General features: G+C 39.6%; 1 protein-coding gene across 6 annotated transcripts in view; it reads right to left on the reverse strand.

Moving 5' to 3' along the window:
- The window catches only part of Sptlc3 (serine palmitoyltransferase long chain base subunit 3), a 181,604-nt gene that overhangs the window by 45,162 nt on the left and 108,915 nt on the right, over positions 1-27,527 (reverse strand). For all 6 annotated transcript variants that reach the window (XR_015442065.1, XM_021255074.2, XM_004840827.4 and 3 more), the window contains one exon: positions 3,932-4,037. Coding sequence is in view for 5 of the 6 variants with exons in the window: in XM_021255074.2 (XP_021110733.1) it covers positions 3,932-4,037 (106 nt within the window). In the remaining variant the exon portion in view is untranslated. The remainder of the gene's footprint in view (positions 1-3,931; positions 4,038-27,527) is intronic.

The following is a 27,527-nucleotide window of genomic DNA, read 5'->3' on the forward strand; positions in this document are numbered from 1 at the left end:
AATTGATAAGAAATCTAGACTTCTGAGATACACAAAACTTCAAAAAATCTAGGAGCTGGATATGGTGGTGCACACATGTAATCCCAGCCATCTGGGAGGCTGAGATAAGAGGATGGGAAGTTTGAGCCTGGTCTGGGCAATTTAGCAATTTAGGGAGACCCTTTTTATTTAAAAATAAAAAAGAGCTGGGGACGTAGCTCAGTGGAAAGGTCCTAGGTTCAACCCCCAGTACCTAGAAACCCAAAAATCAATCCAAAAATACAAAACATGAACAAAGACAAAGCAAAAACAGCACTAGGAAAATATGTATCAGAAAATTAGAATAACGCTATTGTGATTATAATCCCCTAATCATGGGTTCACTGAACTTTAGACTGAGTTTCTATCCCTCTATTTTACAGAAGCAATTGAAGTGTAAATAGGATAATTGTAAAAGTCAAATGAGTGACTTTGCATTTTTCATACTTAGTTGTATGTGGACAGGTGGGTTGACTCTTCTATGTACATTGAGCCTTTGTCCCACTAAGGCCACCTGTTTCTAATCCCAGTTCTGCCTCATCTCATTGATCTGTCCTGGGGTGAGGGTATGTTATCCAGGTCTCTAAGCCTCAGTTTCCGCATTGTCACAATAACTTCAGGGTGACTGGGAGTTTCTTCAAGATTGCACATGTGAAATGTAGATACATGGGTGATTTTTTTCTGCTGCCCTCTGGGTAGATGAAGAGCAAATCCTTGTTATTTAAGCAACTTCTTGGTTTCCAAATTGCAATTTTCTCAAGTGACAGCAAGTGAATCTCGAGATGAAGACAATTCACACTTTCTTGTTTTCTACAGGCGAGGGCTCTGTCAAGCACTACCTTGTATGATCTCACTTAATATTTACAAAAGGGCCCTATGGAGAATACACAGCTGTAGACAGGCACACAAGGGTTTGAATCCAGTCCCAGACCTGCCTCCAAATCCTGACTGTTTTATATTATACATAACAATAATAGCACCTGTGGATGGTGACATTAATTATTGTTGTTGTTATTATTATTATTATTATTACTTTTGTACAGTTTTATGACTTCTTAGTCTTTGTACCTAGACTTTTTTTTTTTTGGTACCAGGGATCAAACTTGGGTCCTTGTGCTTGCACAGCAGGCAGCAAAACCACTGAGCTAAATCCCCGGCCCCAAGTACCTAGACTTTCTTATGCTGAAAGTAGCTTGAAAGTTTCTGATTTGGCTGTTATGTTTCTTTTAGCATTATGAAAAAATTGTACATGAGCTCTTTGTGGAGGTGGTATTTTGTGCATGGTGGCAGGCCACAAGCAAGAGAAAAACACCTAGTGGTTAAAATTCAAAGGAAGCTTTGGGCAATTATCAATCGAGTGTATGTCCCTGATATATCTCTCAAAAGCAGAAATGTACTTGTGAACTACTGATTTCACGTTACTAAGCCTGGCCCTTTGGGAAATCCTATAGGAAATAATTTCATCTTTTGGTATAACTGTGAAGTAGAACACTCTTATGAAGTCTTTCTCAGTGAGATTTAGGGCTCTGGAACTCCACTTAGGCTAGCCTGATTTTACAGATGAGAAAACTGAGGTTCCATTGAGGCCAGTGACAAGGTATTCTGATTCCTCTCTGTAAACAAAGTGTTTCAGCTCACAAAAAGCCACGGTTCCTCAGCAGATGGGATAAAGGAAATCTTTCTGGGAAGGCAAGTCTATGGAAAATGAGACTGTCTAAATGCCAGGATGATTAAGTTACTATGATAGACTGCACCCTCATGGCTGCCTCCAAATCTTCCCATCCCTGTATGTGGTGTAAATAAAAATTATAGGAATCCTTATATTTAAAAAATTATTACAGTAGAAGATACTTTGCCTTTAATCCTGATTAAAATACTCCTCTTTCCTTTGAACACACTTATCCTATCATTCTCATCACTTTCTGAAGCAGTTCTGGAAATCTTCTATCCTGAGTGTCCTTAGCTGTGCTGTCATGGGTGACTTGATGTCCTGAACTCATTCAAAATTTTTACCTTTCATAGCCATTTTGATTTTGAGGAATAGCCAGAAATTCTATGGTGCCAGATTTGGTGAAAAAGGTGGATGAAGAAACACTGCAATGTTTTTACAAGCTTGCTTTTCCATTGGATGGCACCTGACAGCAGCATTCATCTTATTTTTGATCACACCCCATAAAGTCACTCATGAAAAAAGACTTTCTGAACTGCTTCATAAAGTGGGAGGAATGATGGGATAAGTGTGCTTGAAGCAAGTGGGATTATGGCAATGTGCTTTTTATTGCAATAAATTTTCAAAGCTTTCAACATTCACTGTATATTTCTATTATACCTCCATGCTGGCAGCTGGCACAAATCACACAAGGAGAAAGATCTATACTTGAGGTTACTACAGCACAGACTTAATATGAGATTGCTTCCTAAAATTTTAGAGCCAGTGAGTAATAGTCCAGAACAGAATTGCTCAGTCTTGGCACTATTGCCATTTGGAGCTAGATAATTCTTTGTTGTGGAGGGGCTGTCTTGTGCATTGTAGGATATTTGGCAGTGTTCCTAGACTCCCCTCACAGGTAGCAACAGAAACTTACTGCAGTTGTGCAATTAAATATGATCAAATGAGTCCAGGTTGGGGGCAGGTGGAAGAACACCCCAGTTGAGGACCACTAGCATTGGGTGATCCCAAAGACTTCATACACAGTGGATATTTTGGGGGCTGACCTTATGAGGGAATGCTAAATGATACAGAAATTGGGCTACCAGTAATTTGACTGTTATCTTTGCAATACCACATTAGCCAGGGACATCCAGCTATTGGGTGATTAGTAACAAAGTTAAACTAGAAATGTCACCAATCACTATTATTATTACAATTATTTTAAATTTGGGAGAATTCATCCCTCCATTTGGAGGTGCATTTATTCTGTTACTTGTTATTCACTCATAAGACAGTAACTCATGCACTCAGGGACTGATCAGAGTGATTTGTGGAAAGAAAGGCTACTTCTGTTCTCAAGTTTTCTTTGTAGCCATACTCCTCCAGCTTAGGAGGTTAAACAGCCCTCACTTCCTTTGTAAAATATGTTTCACTTTTCTATTATTGCATCATAGGGAATCTCTCCCTTGTTTCCACTAATGCTGGGATTGTTTGAGCACTGATTTAGGAGTGGGCACTCTGACATCACGTTTCTTTGGTTTATGGACTAAGGTACCCAGCAGAAGAAGTGCTTGGATGCAATTTCCATTTTAGTAATGGTAATCAACTCAGAGCATGAAGTAAATTCAATCCCAAATTGCAGTATAAAAGTGAAATTTGGAATGGCATAGTGGGTGTTTTATCCGCTTAGCTCAAAAAAGTTAGGTAAATTTGACTTTAAATATATCTTCACTTGCTAAGATCATTCTACTCCCCAGGCCCCAGGTCAGAGAAAGAAGTGTACTCAGTTACTCTCCGAGGTAAACAGACAGACTTTCTGTATTTTGATGCCAATTATTGGCCAAGTTCAGCAAGCAGCTGGTGGCTGGATGCACTTTCCAGGAAGGTGTCCAGTTAGGGAATCAGGGCTGCCCATTAAAGCCTATTACTACAGACATAATGGGAAGAAATATTATGAATTTGAATAACCCAGCCATAAAAGCTCTTTGAAACTCAGGGGCAGCCAAAGATGATGCAAAGAATCAACACAATGCCCTGTGAGGACATTTATGAGGAAGGCTTTACAAACATTCCAAATCTTTAAGGTATACTGCAATATGCATACAATCATCACAAAGATGGGACACTAACAGCATTATTAGGTTCCTCCACAGTTTCCATGTCAAACTCATTCTTCATTTAGCTGGGAAAGACCAGCTTTTCCCCACTGGTCAGCTTGCTGTGGACCTCAGAGTGTTCATAAGCTTCCAGTTGGTTACATACCTGTAGATGCCCTCCACCAGGATGAGAATCTTTTTCCAAGCTCTGTGTGTTCGAGGTTGGCCATAGATGATAGCATCTCTCAGGAGGTTCTCTAGGCATTGCATATCTTTAAATAATACCAGAAAAGAAATTGAGTCATGAGAAGGTTTTTTTCCTCCCCAATAAGAGGCATGTTATTTTTTAGGCTTATGCTTAGACCCAAAATTTCAGAGAGAAAAGTTGGAATTAGAGAACACCTGGTGGAGGGAGAGGCCTATTTTCAAGTAAAACATAACTCTGACAAGATGAATAATTGGATTTGTACAAGTAGGCAGGATCAACCTCATCAGAAGCACATAGTTTTCTCGAGTCTTACAAGGTTCTCCTCTCCTGCCTTAGAGAGCTTGAAATTCTACATTAAATGCATCTCTTAGGTTGAGGCTTTCTTTCTAAGTTAAAATGAACTCTGAGAGTTCATTTAGATAGCACTCATGAATTGTGTAGGCATAAATGTGTTAGGGTTCACCCAAGTTTGCATAGAGTGGCAACATTGTTGGCAGGGATCTCACTTCCCTGTTTTGGTCTTGACTTTTGACATCCTTTAATCTTATTCATTTCAAAACCTTAAGGCAGTGGAGCAATTAGTCCTCTAATATAAAATATCTGGAGAACTCTGGACACATTAATAACATCTCACAACTATTGAGCCCTGTTTGTGTGCAGTTATCCTCTTCCTAGTTCATTTAATCCTCACAGGAACCTTCTGGAGAAGATATCTCCATTTATGGCTCAGAAAACAGAAACATATGTCTATGATCATAAATGGCAGAGTCAGGATTTGTTTTGTGATCCACGTTTGTAATGATTACCCTTTATTGCCTTCAGTAAAAGCCAGGGTGACTTCTCAAACCCCATAATGATGTAAAACAAAGAAGGATGAGTGTCTGAGAGAACATCCTTGTTAGCTTTTAATGCTGATGGAAATGAAAACTAATACAACCACTATGGAAATCAGCATGGAGATTCCTCAAAAAACTAAAACCAGAAATTCCATTTGACCTAGCTATTCCTCTTTAAGGCATCTTCTGCAAAGAGTTAAAGACATCATATTACAGTGATCCATGAATACCCATGTTTATAGTGGCACAATTCATAGCTAAATTTTGGAAGCAGCCCATATGCCCACCAAGAAATGAATGGATAAGGAAAATTTTACCCACAATGGAGTACTACTTTGTCATAAGGAAAGATAAATGTGAATTATTTGTAGGAATGAGACTATAATGTTAAGTGAAATAAGTCATATACCCAAGCTTCAACATGACATGGTTTCTCCTACATGAGAAAGCCAAAATATAAAGAAAGAACAAAATAAAAGATAGATAATAGGAAGTAGGGAACAGGTGTTTCTTGAATGAGAAAGGGATCAAGAGATGAAGGCTCTTTTGACCAGGAGACCTAGCAGGAGACATAGCTGGAGACCTAGCTGGAGACCTAGCTGGTGAGGATGCCTGGGCATGCCCACCAGCCTCCAGCTTGGCCCCCCACCCTGGCCTCTTGGCTGTACAGCTACTAGGATCCACATTGTAGAGGCACAGGGGAGCATAAAGGACATTGGCCTGAGCTGCAGAATTGAACAACAGAGAGAGGGCCTCTCTCAGGCTCCCTGATGAAAATGGAAGCCCACTGGAAAAGTGAAGAGAATCTCTGCAATAAAGGCACACCAGACCACCATGCTTGGTAACTTGGAGGGATCATCACCTCCCATTGGAACCTAGAGTATCTTCAGGGGAAACTTGCTAAAGAAACTTAGAGTTCAACCCTGCAGGAGGACAGGGAGGTCAACTTGGGACTTGCAGCCAGAAATCTGCCTGAATCTCATGAGTCTGTGACTGGATTACTGAGACTCATTAACTGATAACTGCACACTGCTGCCCACATTGTCTGTTGTGATAGCAGAGACATACCCTGAAGGAGGCCCTTCATTTTTATCTTTTATTTGTTATTTTCAAAATTACCACTATTTTTTTGCTCTTAATTTTAATTTTTTTCTTCTTTACTACTCCTTTAAAATTTTTATTTTTCTCTTTTTTCTTTCTTTTCTCTCTCTCTCTCTGCCTTGCTCCCTTGCTGTCCCACATTGTTCTTCATCTTCCTTTGTGTTCCTGTTTTGCCCCTAATTCATATTTCTTCCTTATCTTTCTTTTCTTCTCTTTCCTTCTCTTGCCTGTGCCATCTGGCCTCACTGCTAACATTCCCCTATCCTTCTACTTACCTATTCCTCCCTCCCCAAATCCTTCTAACTCCCCATCCCAAAGGGTAAAGTTGCTATATTGAAGAGTTTATTTACTATAAACATATGTTGAGTTGGTCCTTGATTTTGATTTAATTCACACAGTTAAAGGTGACAGATTAATAACTACCACAAATTGTCATTTTCTAAGAAGTACTTGATGCTATTGTGTTGCTGATTGTATCACTTGGGGTAAGGTGTTGTGATTGATCTAATCAGTTGTCCTTCCTGGTATAATGAAAGTGAGAGAGCCTCAGAGCCATTAGAGACTCAAAACCTAAAGACTAGCTATATCTGGAAGACACCTCTGAGAAGCAATCATTCCATAGGGGCTCTAAATACATCAACAAAGATACTTACAATAAGCAACTTCAAAATATCAACCCAGGAACTAAACCAAGGACAGTACCAAAAAGAAAAATGAGAAGACATTTAAGCAAGGCACAAACTCAGACTTCCACCCCACCAAGGGTAAACGCCGGGGGAAACAAGGTGGAAAAGTCTGATAATCAACCACCTGGACACCCTGAACTGATAGCACAGGAAGTAACAAAACAGATGAATGAGGCTCTAGAAAAATTCAAACCAGAAATAATCTCCCAGATAACTACAGAGATGGTCTGCAGAGTGAAAGACATGATTAGAGGATCTAGAACAGAAACAGATGAAAAAATAGATGAGCTCAGAAATATGCTGGAAGCCATGAATGCCCAGAATTAAGAAAGAAATGGAAATCATGATCGCTCAACATAAGAAAGGAATGGAATCCATGAAACAGATTCAAACAGATATTCAGGAGATTAAAAACTCCATTGAAAGCATTCAGAGCAGATTAAGGGAATGTGAATATAGAATATCAGATATAGAAGACAGGATTGTGCTTAAGGACCATGAAAACAGACATTTCTTAAAAATAGTAAGGGACCATGAGAAATCAATCCAGCAGTTGCTGGATGATGTAAAGAAGAACAACATAAGAATGATAGAAGTCCACGAAAAAACAGGAGAAAGTACAATTGACATAAAAAACTGTTCACAGAAATAATAGTAGAAAACTTCCCAGACAGAGGTGGAGAATTGGACATACAGATAAGTAAGACATATAGAGCTCCAACTAGCCATGATAAAAAAAAAAGTCTACACCTAGACATATAATAGTTAAGATCCCAGAAACCCAACAGAAGAACAAAATCCTACAGGCAGTTAGAGAAACAAATCACCTACAAAGGAAAGCCCATGAGAATCACAGCAGACTTTTCAACACAAACCCTCAAATCAAGAAGCACCTGGAGTGAAGTATTTCAAGCCCTAAAAGAAAATAACTTCCAACCTAGACTGTTGTATCCTGCAAAATTATCTTTCAAAATCAATGGAGAAATTAGATACTTCCATGACAAAGAACACTTGAGAAATTTCATGAACCCAAACCAGCACTCCAACTCTAAGCAATATCCTAGAAAAAGACAATTAAGGCCACAACTCCATGAGGCCCAACAGAGGGAAGCCACCAGGCAAGGTAAGAAACTAAAGGGAAAGGGGGAAAAATAAAAGAGCCAACAACAGGAAAACATCATGACATGGATGAGTCCATATCTATCAATTATAACCATCAATGTTAGTGGCCTCAATTCACCAGTCAAAAGAAATAGACTGGCAGAATGGATTAAGAAGCAAAATCCAGCAATATGCTGTATACAAGAAACACACCTAACTCAAAAAGAAATTCATAGACTGAAAAAGGACAGAAAACAGTTCTCTATGTGACAGGAAGCCAGGAAAAAGCAAGGGTAGCAATCTCATTTGCAGACAAAATAGATTTCAAACCAAAACTAATTAAGAGAGACAAAGATGGCAGTACATCCTTGTGAAGGGAACAATTGAAGAGGCAGAGATGACAGACAATCATAAATATATATGCATCGAATATGAATGCCCCCAACTATACAAAACAAATATTAATGGACATGAAAAATCAAATAAGCACTAATACAATTGTAGTGGGGGACTTCAATATGCCACTATCACAAATAGACAGATCATCCAGACAAAAAAAATAACAACAAAATTTTAGAACTGAACCAAGCTATTGAACAAATGGACTTACTAGATGTTTACAAAGCGTTCCACCCCACAAAATCAGAATACATTCTTTTTGGCTACACATGGGTCATTCTCCAAAATAGACCACATGCTAACTCATAGAACATATCTAAGTAAATGTAAAAGAATTGAAGTTACCCTCAGTATATTATCAGACCATGGTGCAATAAAATTGGAGGTCAATAACACAAGAAACCACAAAATTACCAAAAATACATGGAAATTGAATAACACCCTCTGGAACAACCAATGGGTCACAGAGGAAATTAAAGATGAAATTAGACAGTTTCTACAAGAAAATGATAATGTCATTACAACATACAGGATTCTATGGGACACAATGAAAGCAGTTCTATGTGGGAAATTCATAGCAGTGAATGCCCATATTAGGAAAACAGAGAGAACTCAGATAAATAACCTAATGCAGAACCTTAAGCTCCTAGAAAAAGAAGAACATTACAAACACAAAGCTCATACAAGAAAGGAAATTATAAAGATCAGAGCAGAAATCAATGCAATGGAGACTAAGAGAATGATACAAACAATTAATGAATCAAAGAGTTGGTTTTTTGAAAGAATAAATAAAATCAATAAATCTTTAGCCAACCTTATCAAAAACAGGAAAGAAAAGACTGAAATCCATGGAATTAAGAACAAAAAAGGTGAGGTCACAACAGACCCAGCAGAAATCCAGAGGATCATCAATACCTACTTTGAGAACCTGTACTCTAATAAAATGGAAAACACAGAAGAAATGGACAGATTCCTAGATACATACGAATTGCCAAAGTAAAATAAAGAAGATATAGAAATTCTAAACACCCCAATTACAATGAGTGAAATTGAAAATGTAATAAAAAAGTTACCAACAGAAAAAAGCCCAGGTCCTGATGGCTTCACTGCTGAATTCAAAAAGACATTTAAAGAACTATCACCATTACTCTTTAAACTCATCAAGGAAATTGAAAGGGAAGCAAGGCTTCCAAATTCTTTCCTGGAAGCAAGTGTTACTTTGGTTCTAAAACCAGGGAAAGACCCAACTCAAAAAGAGAACTACGGACCAATCTTCCTAATGAACATAGATACAAAAATCCTCAACAAGATACTGGCAAACAGAATATAGAGGGTCATCAAGAAGATCATACACCCAGACCAAGTCAGATTTATCCCAGGGATGCAAGGATGGTTCAACATTCGTAAATCAAGAAATGTAATACACTATATTAACAGAGTCAAGGACAAAAACCATATGATCATCTCAATAGATGCAGAAAAGGCATTTGACAAAATCCAACATCCATTCATGATAAAAATGCTACAGAAAATAGGAATAGAAGGTCTTTATTTCAACCTGATTAAGACTATCTATGAAAAACCAACAGCCAACATCATACTAAATGGTCAAAAACTGAAAACTTTCACACTAAAATCAGGAACAAGACAAGGATGCCCATTATCACCACTCCTGTTCAATATAGTTCTGGAAACATTAGCCACAGCAATTACAAAAGAGAAAGAAATAAAAGGAATAAAGATAGGAAAGGAAGAAGTTAAACTGTCATTATTTGCTGATGATATGATACTTTACATAGAAGACCCAAAAAATTCAGCCAAAAGACTTAGAGACCTAACTGGCAGATTCAGTAGAGTAGCTGGATATAAGGTCAACACTCAAAAAACAATAGCCTTCTGATACACAAATAGCAGACTCACTGAGAAAGAAGTTAGGGAAACAATTCCTTTTACAATAGCATTCAAAAAAATGAAATATCTAGGAATCAATCCAACAAAGGAAGCAAAAGACCTCTACACTGAAAACTACAGCACTCTAAAAAAGGAGATTGAAGAGGATATAAGAAAATGGAAAGATATCCCTTGTTCCTGGGTAGGAAGAACCGATATAGTGAAAATGGCCATACTTCCAAAACTACTATATAGATTCAATGCAATGCTGATTGAAATTTCAACAATATACTTCACAGAACTAGAGAAAACAATCCAAAAATTATAGAGACCTATAATAGCAAAAGCAATTCTAGACCACAGAGACATGTCAGGGGATATCACAATCCCCAATTTGAAACTATACTACAAAGCTACTGTGATAAAAACAGCATGGTATTGGCAAAGAAACAGACCTGAGGATCAGTGGAATAGATTAGAAGATGCAGAAACAACTCCAGACATACTCAGCCACCTCATCTTTGACAAAGGAGCCAATCACCCTCATTGGAGGAAAGCCTATTTAATAAATGGTGTTGGAAAAACTGGATTTTAACCTACCAAAGATTAAAACTAGAATCATACTTATCACCATGCACCAAATTAAGATCAAAGTGGATTAAAGATCTAAGTATTAAGACAGAAACACTAAACTTCCTGGTAGCTAAGTTAGGTAGAACTCTTGAAGACATTGGGATAGGAAAAGACTTTATGAACAAATCCTCAGTAACATGGGAACTAGCACAAAGAATCAACAACTGGGATCTCATCTTATTAAAAAGCTTCTGCACTGCAAGAGAAATCACCAACAGAGCTAAGAGACAACCTACAATGTGGGAAAAATTTTTTAGCAGCTGTACCTCAGACAAAGGTCTATTGCCTAGACTATATAAAGAACTGAAAAAAAATCAGATCCCTCAAATTCAAAGACCCAATTCAAAAATGGGCATCTGAAATGAACAGACATTTCTCAGACAAAGAAGCAAAAGCAGAAAATAAATATATGAAAAAATGTTCGACATCACTGGTCATTCAAGAGATGCAGATGAAAACAACACTGAGATTCCATCTCACCCCCGAAAGAGTGGCTGCTATCAAGAAATCAACCAATAACAAATGCTGGCAGGGTTGTGGGGAGAAAGGAACCCTTCTCCATTGTTGGTGGGAGTGCAGACTGGTGCAACCACTGTGGAAATCTGTATGGAGATACTTCAAAGAACTAGGGCTGGAGGTCTCATTTGACCCAGCTATTCCCCTGCTGGGTATCTTCCCCAAAGAATTAAAAGAATTATACCACAGCGATATATGTGCACCTATGTTTATAGTGGCACAGTTTATAATAGCTAAAGCTTGGAAACAGTGCAAGTCCCCATCAACTGGAGACTGGATAAAGAAGATGTGTTTTTTTTTTTATAAAATGGAGTACTACTCAGCCATACAGAATGAGAAACTAGAGACATTTATTGCTAAATGGATGCATATTGAGGTCATACTCTTAAGTGAACCAAATAGGACACACATGGGTAAATACTGAATAGTTTCTCTAGTGTCAGAAACTGATAGTATAAATAATGATTAAAATGATTAAAATGAATAATTGATAATTTGAAATTGGAAAAGGTCCAAAGGTGTAGGGGTGGTATGAGGGGAAAGGGAAAGGAAAGAAGGGAAAGGAAAATTTATGAGAAAAGGGTGAAGGGTGCACAGGTAATGGGGAAAAAAATAAGAACCAAGATACACCATGTACAGGTACAAGCACCCAATGATAAATGTAAATGTATTGTACACCTAAAATGTACAAATAAAAGAATTAAAAAAAAAGAGATGGAGGCAAAGGGGAGGGAGAGAAAGGGAGGGAAAAAGTAATGAAGGTATGCTAGTGATATGACAACAACATGCATAGGCTTGTGTGATGGTCTTTGGATGGGCCCTGGAGAGGAGGAGAGACAGGGCACATTTAAGGCAGCCCACTTTCTGTCTCAAATGAGATATGAGTACTAATTATTGGATGCCATTGAGGTCTCTATGTTCATTATTGAAATAGTAGTTAACTAATATGATCTCAAAAGCAACCCCCCAATTTAGCCTCTGCTCCTCCCTCTAACACAGTTTCTCAGTGTTCCCAACACACAGCCTCAGTTTCTCCTAGATGCTTTTTTCCCTCTTTTCTGTGGTGAACTCTCACTCATCCCTCAAAGTGCAATTTGAACCCTCCTGGTCAATAATCCAGTACAGAGGTAAGGCCTTTCTCTTTGGTGTCTCTCGTAACTCATCTATTCTTCTAAGCACTCATCCCAAAGCTCATTATACACTTTAATATTTTCCTTCCATGGAGGGAAGGGAGACCTTTTCTTCTTCATCTTCCTAGCCTTCGTCCAAGTGCACAGTATCAGTCCTGTGTTAATACTGGATGATTGAATCAATTCTCTCTTCATGGGAAAAGAACATAGACCAGAGTGCTGAGGAGGTGAGACTTCCAGGCAGCCATACCACTGCCCCAGCTCTGAAGAACAGAGCTGGCCCCAGTGCCGAGGAGGTGAGCCATGCAGGCACCAGCAGCACAACCCCTCCCTCTTGAAATAAGAAGACATGTAAACAACCCTCACAACCAGACTTCCAGATCACCTAAAGCAACCCCAAAGGGGAATGAGATTGAACAATCTGATACTCAACCACCTGGACTCCATGAATTGGCAACAAAAGAGGATCTGGAAAAAATAAAATCAGAAATAATTTCTCAGATAACAGCAGAGATTGTCCCCATAGTGCAAGACATGATTAATAAATGTAGAGAGGACACAGATAAAAAAATGAGGAGCTGAGGAACATGATGGAATCCTAACATAGGACAATGGAATCCATTAAACAGATGCAAACAGATTTCCAGGAGATTAAAAACTCCTTTGAAAGTCTACACAGCAGAATGAGCCAATGTGAGGACAGAATTTCAGATCTAGAAGATAGGATTGAAATTAGTGACTAGGAAAAGAAAAATTTCTTTTAAAATAGTAAGGAACCATGATAAATCAATCCAGGAGCTGCTAGACAATGCAAAGAAGGATAACATAAGACTGATCAGATTCAATGAAGAAATAGGAGAGAGTGCAGATGACAAAAAAAAACCCTGTTCACAGAAGTGATGGCAGAAAACTTCCCAAGCAGGGGAAAAGAACTTGACATACAGATAAGTGAGGCATATAGGACTCCAAATAGCCTTGATCAAAAAAAAAATTTACACATAGGTACATAATAGTTAAGATTCCACAAACACAACAGAAGGACAAAATTCTACATGCAGTTAGAGAAAAGAGACAAATCACATACAAAGGAAAGGCCATCAGAATCACAGCAGACTTCTCCACACAAATCCTCAAGGCAAGAAGAGCTTGGAGTGACATATTTCAAGCCCTAAATGAAAACAAACTCCAACCCAGATTGATGTACCCTGCAAAACTGTCTTGCAAAATTGATGGAGAAATAAGATACTTTCATGACAAAGAGCACCTTAGAAACTTCATGAACACCAAACCAGCACTCCAAAATATTTTCGACAATATCCTAGGAAAAGACAGGATCACAACCCCAGGAAGCACAGCAGAATGAATCCATCCAAAATGACAAGAAATTAAACCAAAGGGGGAGAATCCAACAAAAAGAGAAAGTCATGACAATGATATGTCAATGTGTATCAATTATAACCGTCAATGTTAATGGTCCCAATTCACCAATCAAAAGAAATAGACTGGCAGAATGGGTCAAGAAGCAAGATCCAACAATATGCTGCATACAAGAAACACAGTTAATTCACAAAGAAACTCATAGACTGAAAGTTAAAGGATGGAAAAGAATACTCCATGTGACAGGAGCCCAGAAATAAACCAGGAGTAGCTATCCTCTTTGTAGATCAAGTGGATTTCAAACCAACACTGATTAAAAAAGACAAAGAAGTACACTACGTCCTTGTAAAGGAATAGTCCAAGAGGAAGAGATGACAAGCATAAATACATAAGCACCAAACACTAGTGCATCCAACTATATAAAACAAAACTACTAATGGTCATGAAAAATCAAATAAGCACTAATACAATAGTAGTGGGGGACCTCAACACCCCACTGTCACAAATAGATAGAACAGCTGGACAAAAAATAAGCAATGAAATACTAGAACTCAATCCAACTCTTGAACAAATGCACTTAACAGATGTTTACAGAGTGTATGGCCCCACAAAATTGGAACACACATTCTTTTCAGCTGCACATGGGTCATTCTCCAGAATAGCTACATACTCACTCATAGAACATGTTTAAGTAAGTGTAAAAGAACTGAAGTTATCCTCTCTATATTATCAGACCGAAGTGCAATGAAATTAGAGATCAGTAGCAAAAGAAACCGCAAAAACATCATAAACACATGGTAATTGAACAACACACTTCTGAATAATCAATGGGTCACAGAGGAAATTAAAGAAGAAATCAGACAGTTCCTACAATTAAATGACAATGACAATACAACATATTGGAATCTATGGGACACAGTGAAAGTAGTTTTATGAAGGAAATTCATAGCAGTGAATACTCACATTAGGAAAACAGAGTGAGCCCAATTAAACAACCGGATGCTAAACCTCAAACTTCTAGAAAAACAAGAGCAGGACAAACTCAAAGCCCATACAAGGGAGAAATTATAAAGATCAGAGCAGAAATCAATGCAATGGAGACTAAGAGAACAATAAAAAAAAATCAATGAAGTCAAGAGTTGGTTCTTCAAAAGAATAAACAAAATTGACAAACCCTTGGCCAGTCTTATCAGAAAAAGGAAAGAAAAGGCCCAAATCCATACAATTAGGAGTGAAAAGGGTGATATTACAACAGACCCAGCAAAAATCCAGTAAATCATTAATACCTACTTTTAGAACCTATAGGCCAATAAGATGGAAAACACAGAAGAAATGGACAGATTCCTAGATACATATGAATTACCAAAGTTGAATGAAGAAGACCAAAAAATTCTAAACAACCCAATATCAATCAATGAAATTGAAAATGTAATTAAAAACTTACCAACTAAGAATAGGCCGGATCCTGATGGCTTCACTGCTGAATTCTACAAGACATTTAGAGAGGAACTGCTGCCACTACTGTTTAAAGTCTTCAATGAAATTGAAAGGGAAGCAATACTCCCAAATTCATTCCTGGAAGCAAGCATCACCTTGATCCCCAAAGCAGAGAAAGATCCAACTGAAAAAGAGAACTATAGGGAAATCTCACTATTGAACATAGATGCAAAAATCCTTAATAAGATACTGGCAAATAGAATGCAGAAGATCATCATGAAGATCATACACCCTGACCAAGTGGGATTCATCCCAGGGATGCAATGATAGTTCAACATGCACAAATCAGTCAGTGGAATACAGTGTATCAATAGAGCCAAGGACAAAAACCATATGAACATCTCAATAGATGCAGAAAAATCATTTGAAAGAATCCAACACGCATTTATGATAAAAACCCTACAAAAAATTGGAATAGATGGTCTCTACCTCAAACTGATAGAAGCCATCTATGAAAAACCAACAGCCAATATCATACTAAGTGGTGAAAAACTGAAATCCTTCACATTAAAATCAGGAACAAGACAAGGATGTCCACTATCACCACTCTTGTTCAATATAGTTTTGGAAACATTAGCCATGGCAATTAGACAAGAGTAAGAAATAAAAGGAATAAAGATAGAAAAAGAAGAAGTCAGATTGTTATTATTTGCAGATGACATGATACTCTATATAGAAGACCCCAAGAACTCCATTAAAAGTCTTCTAGACTTAATGACCAAATTCAGAAGAGTAGCTAGATACAACATCAACACACAAAAATCAATAGCTTTCCTCTACATGAACAACAGATTCACTGAGACAGAAATAGGGCAAATAATTTCTTTCAAAATAGCATCCAAGAAACTTAAATATCTAGGAATCAACCTAACAAAAGAAATTAAAGACCTCTCCTGTGAAAACTATAGCACTCTGAAAAGAGAGATTGAAGAGGATATCAGAAAATGGAAAGACATCCCCTGCTCCTGGGTAGGAAGGATCAACATAGTGAAAATGGCCATACTTCCAAAACTGCTATATAGATTCAATGCAATCCCAATTGAAATCCCAACAACATACTTCACAGACCTTGAGAAAACAATCCAAAAATTCATTTGGACCAAGAAGAGACCCAGAATAGCAAAAGCAATTCTAGGCCAGCAAGACACAGCAAGGGATATCACAACCCCTAACTTGAAACTAGACTACAAAGCTACTGTGATAAAAACAGCATGGTACTGGCAAAGAAACAGACCTGAGGACCAGTGGAACAGATTAGAAGATGCTGAAACAACTCCAAACACACTCAGCTACCTCATCTTCAACAAAGGAGCCAAACACCCTCAATGGAGGAAAGATAGTCTCTTTAGTAAATGGTGCTGGAAAAATTGGATTTCAACTTGCCAAAGATTAAAACTAGACCTATATCTCTCATGATGCACTAAACTCAAATTGAAATGGATTAAAGATCTAAATATTAAAACAGAAATGCTGAACCAGCTAGAAGAGAGGTTAGGAAGAACTCTTGACCACATTTTTGTGGGAAATGATTTTATGAACAAAACCTCAGTTGTCCGTGAACTAGCACAAACTATCAACAAGCGGGATCTCTTCTTATTAAAAAGCTTCTGCACAGCAAGAGAAACCTCCAGCAGTGTGAAGAGACAACCCACAATCTGGGAAAAATTTTTCACCGGCTGTTCCTCAGACAAAGGTCTACTATCTAGAATCTATAAAGAACTTAAAAAAAAAATCAGACCTCCCAAATTAAAAGACCCAATCCGAAAATGGGCATCTGAAATGAACAGACATTTCTCAGACAAAGAAGTAGAAGTAGCAAATAAATACATGAAAAAATGTTCAACATCACTGGTCATTCGAGAGATGCAGATGCAAATAACACTGAAATTCCCCCTCATCCCAGAAAGAATGGGTGCTATCATGAAATCAACCAGTGACAAATGCTGGCAGGGCTGTGGGGAAAGAGGAACATTGGTCCACTGCTGGTGGAAGTGTAGACTGGTGGAATCACTGTGGAAATCAGTATGGAGATACCTCAAAGATGGAGGACTGGAAGTCCCATTTGACCCAGCTATTCCCTTGCTGGGTATCTTCCCCAAAGAATTGAAAGAATCATACCATATATGTACACCCATGTTCATAGCACCATAATTTGTGATAGCTAAAACTTGGAACCAGCCCAATTGCCCATCAGCTGGAGCCTGGATAAAGAAAATATGTTTTTTAAAAATAATAAAATGGAGTACTACTCAGCTATAAAAAATGAGAAATTAGAGACATTTATAGCTAAGTGAATCCACATTGAGGTGATACTCTTAAGTGAAATAAATAGGGCACATGTTTAAATACTGAATAGTTTCTCTAGTGTGAGAAACTGAAAGTGTAAATAAGGACTAAAGGGTGTAATAGATAAAGTGAAATAGGAAGAAAAGGGTCGAAGGAGAAGGGGAAGTGTGAGGGGTAGGGGAAAGGAAAGAAGGTAATGGAATTTATATGAGAAAATGAAAAAATGGAAACAAAGTCTTTATAAATAGACAGGGATGGAGGGGTTGAAGGGAGGGTAGGGAAATGGAGAAAAAAATAAGAACCAAGACAGATTAAGAAAAGGTGTAAATTTCCAATGATGAATGCCATTATACTGCATACCTAAAATATGCCAATAAAATTAATTAAAAAAAGAACATAGACTAACAGAGAGAAAAGAGAATGCCACTTTTAGATATAAATAGGAATTATTAGAAAGTGTAATTGCCTCTTATCTGAAATAATAGTTTGGTAACCTGCTTTTTTTTTGTTTCAAAAGGCCTCCTGAATATTCACCAGTATGTTTTAGAGATATTGCATCATTAGCCACTAGATGTCAGTCAAAGAAACAGAAAGCACCTTCCTTGGTTCGGAATTTTCAGGCATCATCAACCTTCACTTGTGTTGTTACCTTGTTTACCCTTTGCTTTAAGCTGAGGGTTTAAATGTTTAAGAAACCCATGTGATTGGAGGAACCAGTCTCCCTTTTTGAATAATCAATTTCAGCTTTGTTAGTCACTGAATGGGAGGATGAATGTAAGTATGTCTGTTTGAGGAACCCTCTTCCTCCTGGAACTTGGGATTTATAAATTTTTACACAGAAATGACACATAATGAATGTGGTTCCAATGCCTTCCTAATAAGAGCCCCAAAGTGGCCCTCATGTATTTCATAGATTTTTTTGGTGAAACCAAGAGAAATTATAGAGTGTCCCAAGGTGGGAACCTCATGTTCCAGTGCCATCATGTTCATGGCAAGTTCCATGAGAGAAGCTTCCAGTAGACTTCATGAAACCTACAGTGTCCAAATGCTATCGTTCTTGAGCAGGGGGATATCAGTCAGTGCTTGGTTTCCCCTGTTAGGGACAAACTCACTGACCTAGAATCCCAGAAGCTAGACATAGGAAAGAAAGGGATGACATCACCATCAACAGTTCTGGACCCACACTAGCATGGGCAGTTTCTTCCATTTCCCCACACTGTGTACTGTAAGGCCAGTGTGTGGGTTTGGTGATTTATGTTCTGTAGGCCTTGTGGGATTTTACTGTTTCAGCAAGCCACATGCTAACATCTGTAAGGGATTTTTAATAATGATGCCTATTATAGCACTTATGCTTGCATTATTTTAATCCTCCTGACACTTCTGAGAAGTAGGGAAGAATGATTAGGGTTTCTAGTTTTTCTCAGATGAGCAAACAAATACCAGAAGATTAAGAAAAAAGTCCCCCAAATGAACTCATTTTTGTTGGTTTACAAAAAAACTCAGAGATATGGAAATTAAAAGAATAATTTGACGCCTTTGAGGCAGGCACACAGAAAGTGCCGTTGTACAACGTTGCTGTCAAATTGTCATGACATACTATGCTCTTGTAAAACCATAATTTTGAGCTTCAAAATTGCCTTAGATGCTTCTCACCACAAAGTGTGACTCACTGAGGAAGTTTCCTTTGCTTGGTGGGGGACTGAGAGGATGGATCAGGCATAGTAGTTGTGCATATCTACCTGTCAGAAATGAAAGCATGAGCCAGGTGTGGAGGCACATGTCTGTAATCCCAGGACTCTGGGAGACTGAGGCAGGAAGAGTGGAATTTCAAGCCCTACCTGGGCAATTTAGTGAGACTCTGTCTCAAAACAAAAAATAAAAAAGGGCCGGGGATGCAGCTCAGCATGGAGATCCTGGGTTCAATCCCAAGTGTTGGAAAAAACCACACAGAGGCCACATTCTAGTGCCATTGTAGTGGCTGGTACAAAGCAGTCCTGGTCTTTTATGAGCTTGGTTAACTGGATTCCTGAATTATTAAATACCTGGATCGTGTCACAGCTATAATCAGGTTTGGGGGACAAATGGGCTTGGCAAGCCTGAGCCTGTGGTTGTCATTTCATTCAAAGTTCCAGTAAGGTCAGCAAAGCTGTTATATCTGGAATAGCTGTAGATATATAGGATCTTGTGAAAGGAGGAAGCCTGTGTGGGTTTTGAGAAGGGTAGGTGGGGTACAGTTCAAAGTGTGTCCTCTTGAAGACAAGAGCTACATGTTGCTATTCTGTTGTTTACTATAGAGTGACAATGCTGCTTCTTGTACCTGGGCTTTTCCACCTTCTTCTTATGCAACTGAGTTTGTGGGAAGGGCTTGGATTGTACGTGGAGCCTCCTTCACTTCCCTCTGCTCTCCTCCTCCAGGTAGAACAACCACTTCCACTTTTCATGTGCTTCCTGGTGATTTATCTTTGCCATTCAAGGCTCCACAAAACCCACCTTCAGCTGCATTTTAAGACACTACTTGGTTCCCTACTCCAGCAAAAATATTTTCACATCTGCTCACAACAGGCACTGAACAGATATTTCATGAGTGAAGAGATGGATGATGAATGACTACAACTTCTTACTGTATCTAGTTCCTTGTTCATCATCTTTATCCTCACTTCACTGTTTCTTTGGACAGAACCAGTCTTATCTTTCAAGATTCACCCCAAATGTGTAACTTTTAGCAGTATGTATTTAAGTAGCTATGAATGATAATAAAGAAGTTATTCTTACTCTTAAGATGATGGTAAGGAAGATTGCCCCTTGTTTCACCTTTGGGAAAAAATCAAAGTCATAATGGCCAACATTGGCAAGCAAAACAAATATTTTTCTGAAAGTCATTTATAGAGTCTCTGTTTAATAAGATCACTCAAAGTATTTTTAGTGCTCTGAAAATTTGGTACCTTTGAGTCTTACGAAGCAGATTAGGCAAATGTTTTTTGTTCATGTTCTCTTGATTATGAACCAAAGTATTTTCCCAGAAGTCAGACTTCCTGGGCTTAAATCCTAGTTCTGCCTGTTACTAGCTTTGTGTTTATAAGCAAGTAACTTTACAACCTGGTGTCTCTATTTCTTCATCTATAAAAATCATAAAATAAAAGCAGATTCCTTGTCGTGTAGTTGTGAGGGTAAAATGAATTAGTGCTTATAAAACATTCATTATAGCAAGGGCTCTCTACTGTTAACCATTATTAAAAGATAGGGAGGAATTGCTATATTTATTAAATAATCCCATTGAGGTGTAAGAACTGGAGATTAAAAGGTGATGGCTTGCAAAGGAGTCTAAGCAATGTTTACAGGTTTGACCCTCTACCAAATAACCCCCTGAACCCTCACTTTGCAGAACAGGCATTGCTCAGAGTTCAATGGAAAACACTAGATTCTTTGTTCTTCCAGCTCTTAGCCTTAAATTGCTGTTAGGTAGAATTTTGGTTCCCCTCCACTTTTAAAAAAGCTCCAAATTCTTGGTTTGCCTGCAACTCTCTTAATTGAACAGCATGATTTTCTTCTCCAAGTCTAGTTTAAGAAACACCTTGTGACTCACTTGGGGGCTGAAGTTGCTTGCTACAGCCTCACTGCTCCAGGTGCTGTCCCACCCTGGAGCAGCGCAACCTGGCTGCATGTCAGAATGTAGAGTCTCAGGCCCCTTCCCAGGCAGGATGAGTCCCAGTGTGCATCTTTTTGCTTCCTCAATGCTGGGAACTGGAACCAGGTCCTTGGACATGCTACACAAGCTCTCTACCACTGAGCTAAACTTGCAGCCCAGAATTTTCATTTTAAGACTATGAGACCAAAGTAAACCTAAGAAACACCGCCTTGGCCTGTAGATGAACTTCCCTCATACCCCTTCCCTTGTAAAATGTGAAAATTCCCTTCATTTTTGTAACCACTCACTCTGCTTCTGTAAACTTGCTTCATCACTTCTTGGAAAAGGTTGGTGCCTGGTGCCTCCCTCTAACCACAAAATGTCTTAACCTGACAAGATAGCAAGATAGCTGAGTTGTGAAAAATATTTTGCAACTGGTTAAGAAAACATGTTGACCCCCCCTTGAACTTCTTTAAATAACAACCTATAAAAGCTATGCTGTTATAACAACCTATAAAAGCTGTGCTGTTCCTGGACTTAGGGGTTCACTCCTATTAGAGGGTGGAGTCCACGAATGTGAATAAACTCCTTTCAGTTTTAACTTTGTCATTTGTCCCAGTGTTTGGTGATCTACCGGCTCACTTGGCACAACATTTTTGGAGGCCCCAGTGAGATGACCATCACTCAGTGACTTCTGTCCAGTGGACGGCCCCTGTCTCAGGCCACTGAAGCCTGAGAGAGGCCCGGGGAGGCCACTCTGACCATTTGATCAGGGCCCTGGGGACTCGGGTCTTGAGTGGAGGATTCGGGTCATTCCAGACAGCCTGAGGGGAGTTTATCTGGAAAACCTCCAGAGGTCAGGTAAGAATCTTATGATTCTCAGTCAGTGGATCCTAAAGTGGGCAAAAGGGAAGTCAGACATGACAGTAATTCCCCCACCCAGGGCTTCATTGAGATGGCGGGAAGCTATCTGGTCAGTTTACCCCTTCAGCGCCCAGGGATATAGTCTGTCTAAATCTCTATATCCGTTGTCTGTTGTCTGTCAGCTTGCTCTGTGTGCCTTTTGCTTTCAGTTTTGTTCTACAATGAGCCATGGGATCCAGATTGTCTACCCCATCAATGCCCCCAAATTGTGTTTTACAACATTTCTCTCAAATTTATACTTTGCAGAAAACAGATAAATTCACCATCAAGTTCTCAAAAGGAAAACTCCGGACCCTGTGCCAATCAGAACGGCCATCATTCGGTGTGGGATGGCCAAGTGTGGGAAATTTTAACATTCAGACTATCCAACAGGTTTGGAATCAGGTTACAGGAAAGGGAGGGCCCTGTCACCCTGATCAGTTCCCTTATAATGATATGTAAATGGACCTGGTAAAAAACCCCCCTTTCCTCGCCTGTCAGGGAATTAGGTCATCTAGGTTTAGTAAAGATAAGGTCCATCATCATTTCCTCTGATGACCGACTTCCCGGGACTCAACAGATGTTTTTGCCACTAAGCCCTTTTCAAAACATAAGGTTTTCCAGGCTCTGTGGGATGAGGACAACTTCCGACCTTGTCCACCCCCATATCGGGCCCAGGATGAAAAACCTAAAAAAAAATCCTGACTCCCCTTCTGCTTCCACCCCCACTAATCCCTCTGCCTCACCCACATCACCTGACTCCTTGACTCCTTGTCTCCCCCTCATACCCAATCAGGACAAACTTATGAGTCACAAGGGACAGCTAGTCAGGTAACGTCCACAGTCCTTCCTTTAAAACAGGTCGAGCCAGGTGGTGGATTTGTGTATGTTCCCTTTACTACTAGTGACCTTTATAATTAAAAAAATCAAGTTGCTCCTTTTTCAGAAAAACTCCAGGCTTTAATTCATCTTCTAGAGTCTGTTTTTCATACTCATCAGCCCACTTGGGACGACTGCCAACAGCTGCTCCACACCCTCTTCACTATGGAGGAGTGGGACTGGATTTTCTAAGAGGCTGTTAAGGAAGCCCTGAGACTAAACCCAGACCTCAGTCCTGGCACTCTAGCTTATCTGCAGAGAGCAGAGGCTGAGGTGGCAACCCGCTGACCGGACTGGGACCCAACACCAATGCAGGTAGGAGAGATCTGGTCAGATACTGCCAGGATCTTTTGCAGGGACTCTGCCAAGCAGCTAGGAAGCCAACTAATCTGACTAAGGTGAGTGAAGTAAAACAGGATAAGACGAAGTCCCCCGAGGCTTTCCTGGAGCACCTCCTAGAGGCGTTTTGGGTCTACACACCCATTAATCCTGATGCTCCAGAAAGCACAGCCACAATAAATCTGGCCTTTGTGTAACAGTCGGCCCCAGATATTAGACAAAAAACTTCAGAGATTGGAAGGATTTGAGGGAAAAAACAGGTCCGAGCTCCTGAATATAGCTCAAAAGGTTTTTGACAACCGGGACTCCCAGGAAGAGACAATCGCCAAGTGGCTAAAAAGTTACTATTGCCCCTCTCAAAAACTATGAGACAAGTAAACAGACTGGGAGACCTAAGCCGGAGAGACTCCCTCGCCCTAAGCTTGGAAGGGACCAATGTGCCTATTACAAACAGACTGGACATTGGAGAAATGAGTGCCCCCTCAAAAAGAAAAAAGAGGGACAGAAGCCACTACCTTAAACCCTGCAACCCTGCTGCCTGCCTCAGACCTGACGACCCCACTACATGACTGCCAGGAGACCCTCCAGGACATAACCGAGATTAGACCTGATTTGTGGGATGTGCCCCTAAAAGACCCTGAGGAGACATTCTTCATGGATAGAACAGCTTTGTTGAGCAAGGAGTCAGGTATGTGGGGAAGGCGGTGGTGAATGGTCAGGGAGTGACAAGGTGGGCTGCTGCTCTGCGGTCTGGAACTTCAGCCCAATGAGCAAAGCTGATGGCTCTTACTCAGGCCTTAAACCTGGGTAAAGGGAAGGTTGTCAACATCTACATGGACAGTCGGTATGACTTTGCAACTACACATGTTCATGGAGAGATATATAAACAACGGGGCCTGCTCACATCAGGAGGGAAAGACATCAAAAACAAACATGAGATCCTAGCTTTGCTAGAAGCTGTATGAGAGCCTAAATCACTGGCTATAATGCACTGCAAGGGCCATCAGAGGCCTGACACACCAGAGGCCACAGGAAATCAAAAGGCTGATCTAGCTGATAAACTGGCTGCCAGAAAACCAGTGGGGATGGCCCCCACCCTGCCCCTTAAAGCTTTTCCTGAGCTGCTGGCTATGCCACATTATTCATCAGAGCAAAAAAACAAAACTCCCGGGTGGGAGCTATACAAGATAAAATTGGATGGTAGAGTCATCCTGATGGCTGAGTTTGCTTGCCTCAGGCTCTTGGCCGACAGCTAATTCAACAAATACACCAGTTTACTCATCTAGGAGAAAAGAAATTCAGACAATTGATAAGTACCAGGTTCTCAACTCCTAAGCTGGCTGCCATGGTCCAGGATGTTTGCGCTCAGTGCCAGACATGCACCCAGGTAAATGCCAAGACAATTCTCGGAGGCGAGGGAACCCGGTGCTGAGGTGAACATCCTGGGAAATTTTGGGAATTGGATTTTACTGAAGTCAAGCCCAGCCACGGATATAGGTACCTGTTGGTTTAGGTAGATACTTACTCAGGATGGGTAAAAGCCTTCCCTACTAAAGGAAAGACAGCTACAATAGTCAATAAAAAGCTGTTACAGGAGCTCATCCTCCTATTTGGCCTCCCCCATACCCTGGGGTCTGACAATGGCCCAGCCTTCATGGCCAAGGTATCCCAATTGGTGGCCAAGGCCCTTAACATTGATTGAAAACTTCATTGTGCCTATCAGCCACAAAGTTCAGGGCAAGTAAAAGATAAATTGTACGTTAAAAGAGACATTAGCTAAGTTTGTCTTAGAAACTAGAGAAAACTGGCCAGACCTCCTCCCACAGGCCCTGCTGCAGGTCAGGTGTACTTCCTATATAAAAAAGCTAAGACTAAAAAGGGACAAATGATGTTTGCTATATTGACCCATAATTCAACATTTGTTATGATTATTATTTTTAAGTCATTATTTTCTGAAACATTGGCAATATTACCCCAAAGACAATTAGACTTTGTTGGTAATGTTTGGATTCAGCTGACACAATCACTTAATCTGTCTGAGTTTTGTTTAGTCATAATTGTGGTTGTGTTTGTTGTTGTGTTGCTACATACTAAAGATCATAACCAGATATGTGTCCAGACAGATAGACAATGTAAAAATAATATTATTAAATCAAATGTATGAGCCCATATCAGAAGATAAAAATGATCAGGCTAAATCAAGGGTTTGATTTTGTACAAAAACCAGTGGGGAATGTGAGACCAAAGTGAACCTAAGAAACGCCATCTTGGCCTGTAGATGAACTTCCCTCATACCCCTTCCCTTGTAAAATGTGAAAATTCCCTTCATTTTTGTAACCACTCACTCTGCTTCTGTAAACTTGCTTCATCACTTCTTGGAAAAGGTTGGTGCCTGGTGCCTCCCTCTAACCACAAAATGTCCTAACCTGACAAGATAGCAAGATAGCTGAGTTGTGAAAAATATTTTGCAACTGGTTAAAAAAACATGTTGACCCACCCTCCTTGAACTTCTTTAAATAACAACCCATAAAAGCTGTGCTGTTATAACAACATATAAAAGCTGTGCTGTTCCCAGACTCAGAGCTTCACTCCTATTAGAGGGTGGAGTCCACGCATGTGAATAAACTCCTTTCAGTTTTAACTTTGCCATTTGTCCCAGTGTTTGGTGATCTACCTGCTCTCTTGGCACAACAAAGACCCCCAGGTGCCTTCTGTGCATATTAAATTTTGAGAAACATTATTTCAGAGTCTAATCATGTGAAATTATCAGCAAGATGAGCAGATTCTGGGAAAAAGTAACTTATTCTTGATTTCTCTATATCTCAAAAAGAGATTGATCTTTCCAGAGAGCTAAAGTCTAAGGTTTGAAGTCCTGGAATATTCAGGGTGTTAATAGACTCTGTCCAGAAGATGCACTTACCAAAGGTACACAAGTGCCCCACAAAGGGTCTTGTTGATTTCCTCATAATGTCATAGAATCTCAAGGTCCATGGTTAGAGTTGGCTCCTTAGCTTAGGTGTGAAATGGCTGGAGAGTCTGTTTTGTGGCACCCAGCAAGCTCATGTAAAGAGTGGCTATTGCACTGAATCTTCCTACAGTAGAAAATACAAGGGAGCATTGTTGGTACTTAGCCAACAAGACTGCATGGACCAACCTTTAGTGTACTAAATAGAAGAAATTCAGGACATTAACAGGAAAGGGCTCAATGCCCATCATATTGGATTGATTTCTATGTTAATGGCACAGCTTTCAGGTCCTACAGACAGCCTGCCAGTAGCTGAATTTAGCCAGTGGTTACAAATGTTAGTAAATGCCATGGGAGTCTTAGCTATAGCCCTTCAACCTAGCTCCTTTTGCAGACACAGGCCACTCTTTGTCCCAGAGACCCTTTTCTGGCTTGGGGGGCGTCTTTACCCTGGAAAAGGATCGGGTCTTAATTCATCACAAATGGGAATTGTTGGACAAATACCTCAGGTCCCTCGCTTCCCAGATGAGATAATAATATCTGCACTGGTGCCCAGTTTCCCACTAGCATCAAGGTCCAGTTGTGGTAACTTGCCCAAGAATGGATCTTTTATTGGCTGCCTCCTGCTGGGATTCCTGGGGTCACTTCCTGAATAAATGCTTTCACTTAGATCCTTGTTTCAGGGTCTGCTGCAGAAGAAATGAACCAAGAATAGAGCAACAGACTTTAGTTTGAAATTTAGCTCTCAGTATTTGTCATTTGTGTGACTTTGGGGAGGTCATTTCATTACTTGGAGGGTCAATTTTTTCTTTTAAAAAGTGGGGATAATGAAGAGAACTGTGTACGTGGACTGTTAAAATTGAATCAATCAATTATAAAGAAAGGGTATAATGTAGTGAATGCTAAGTAAATGATACTTATGACTTAGTTATTCCACATTTACTCTCCATGAAGAACTAGTACATGGTAAGAAAAGATTGTGGTTCCCAGTTCAGAATTTAGCATTGCTAACTATGCACTTTTGAATCCTTAACTGTTTTTTAGGGAGAAGTATTTGGGGGTTCTGGGGTTCTGGCTTTATTTCATTTCAGAAGTTTCCTTCTGTTTAGATTTCTCAGTTCATCATCTGACTTTGTGGGAAATAGAGAAGGAGAATGAGGGATAGTTAGCCATCAAGCCTACTTTCACAGGGTTAGAAATTTATTTTGATGGTCTGAGTAGATTTGACTACATCATAGATATAGTTTTCCTATACAAAATTTAAACATTCAAGAACCAAGAATTTTATCCAGCTGTTACTCTTTTAGGTATCTTCCTGAAAGAGTTAAAGACATCATATTACACTGATCCATGCATACCCATGTTTATAGCAGCACAATTCATACTAGCTT

Source organism: Heterocephalus glaber, unplaced genomic scaffold (assembly GCF_053883595.1).
Source record: "Heterocephalus glaber isolate CG9 unplaced genomic scaffold, H.glaber_assembly_v1.0 deba00001532, whole genome shotgun sequence".
NCBI classification, from domain to species: Eukaryota; Metazoa; Chordata; class Mammalia; order Rodentia; family Bathyergidae; genus Heterocephalus; species Heterocephalus glaber.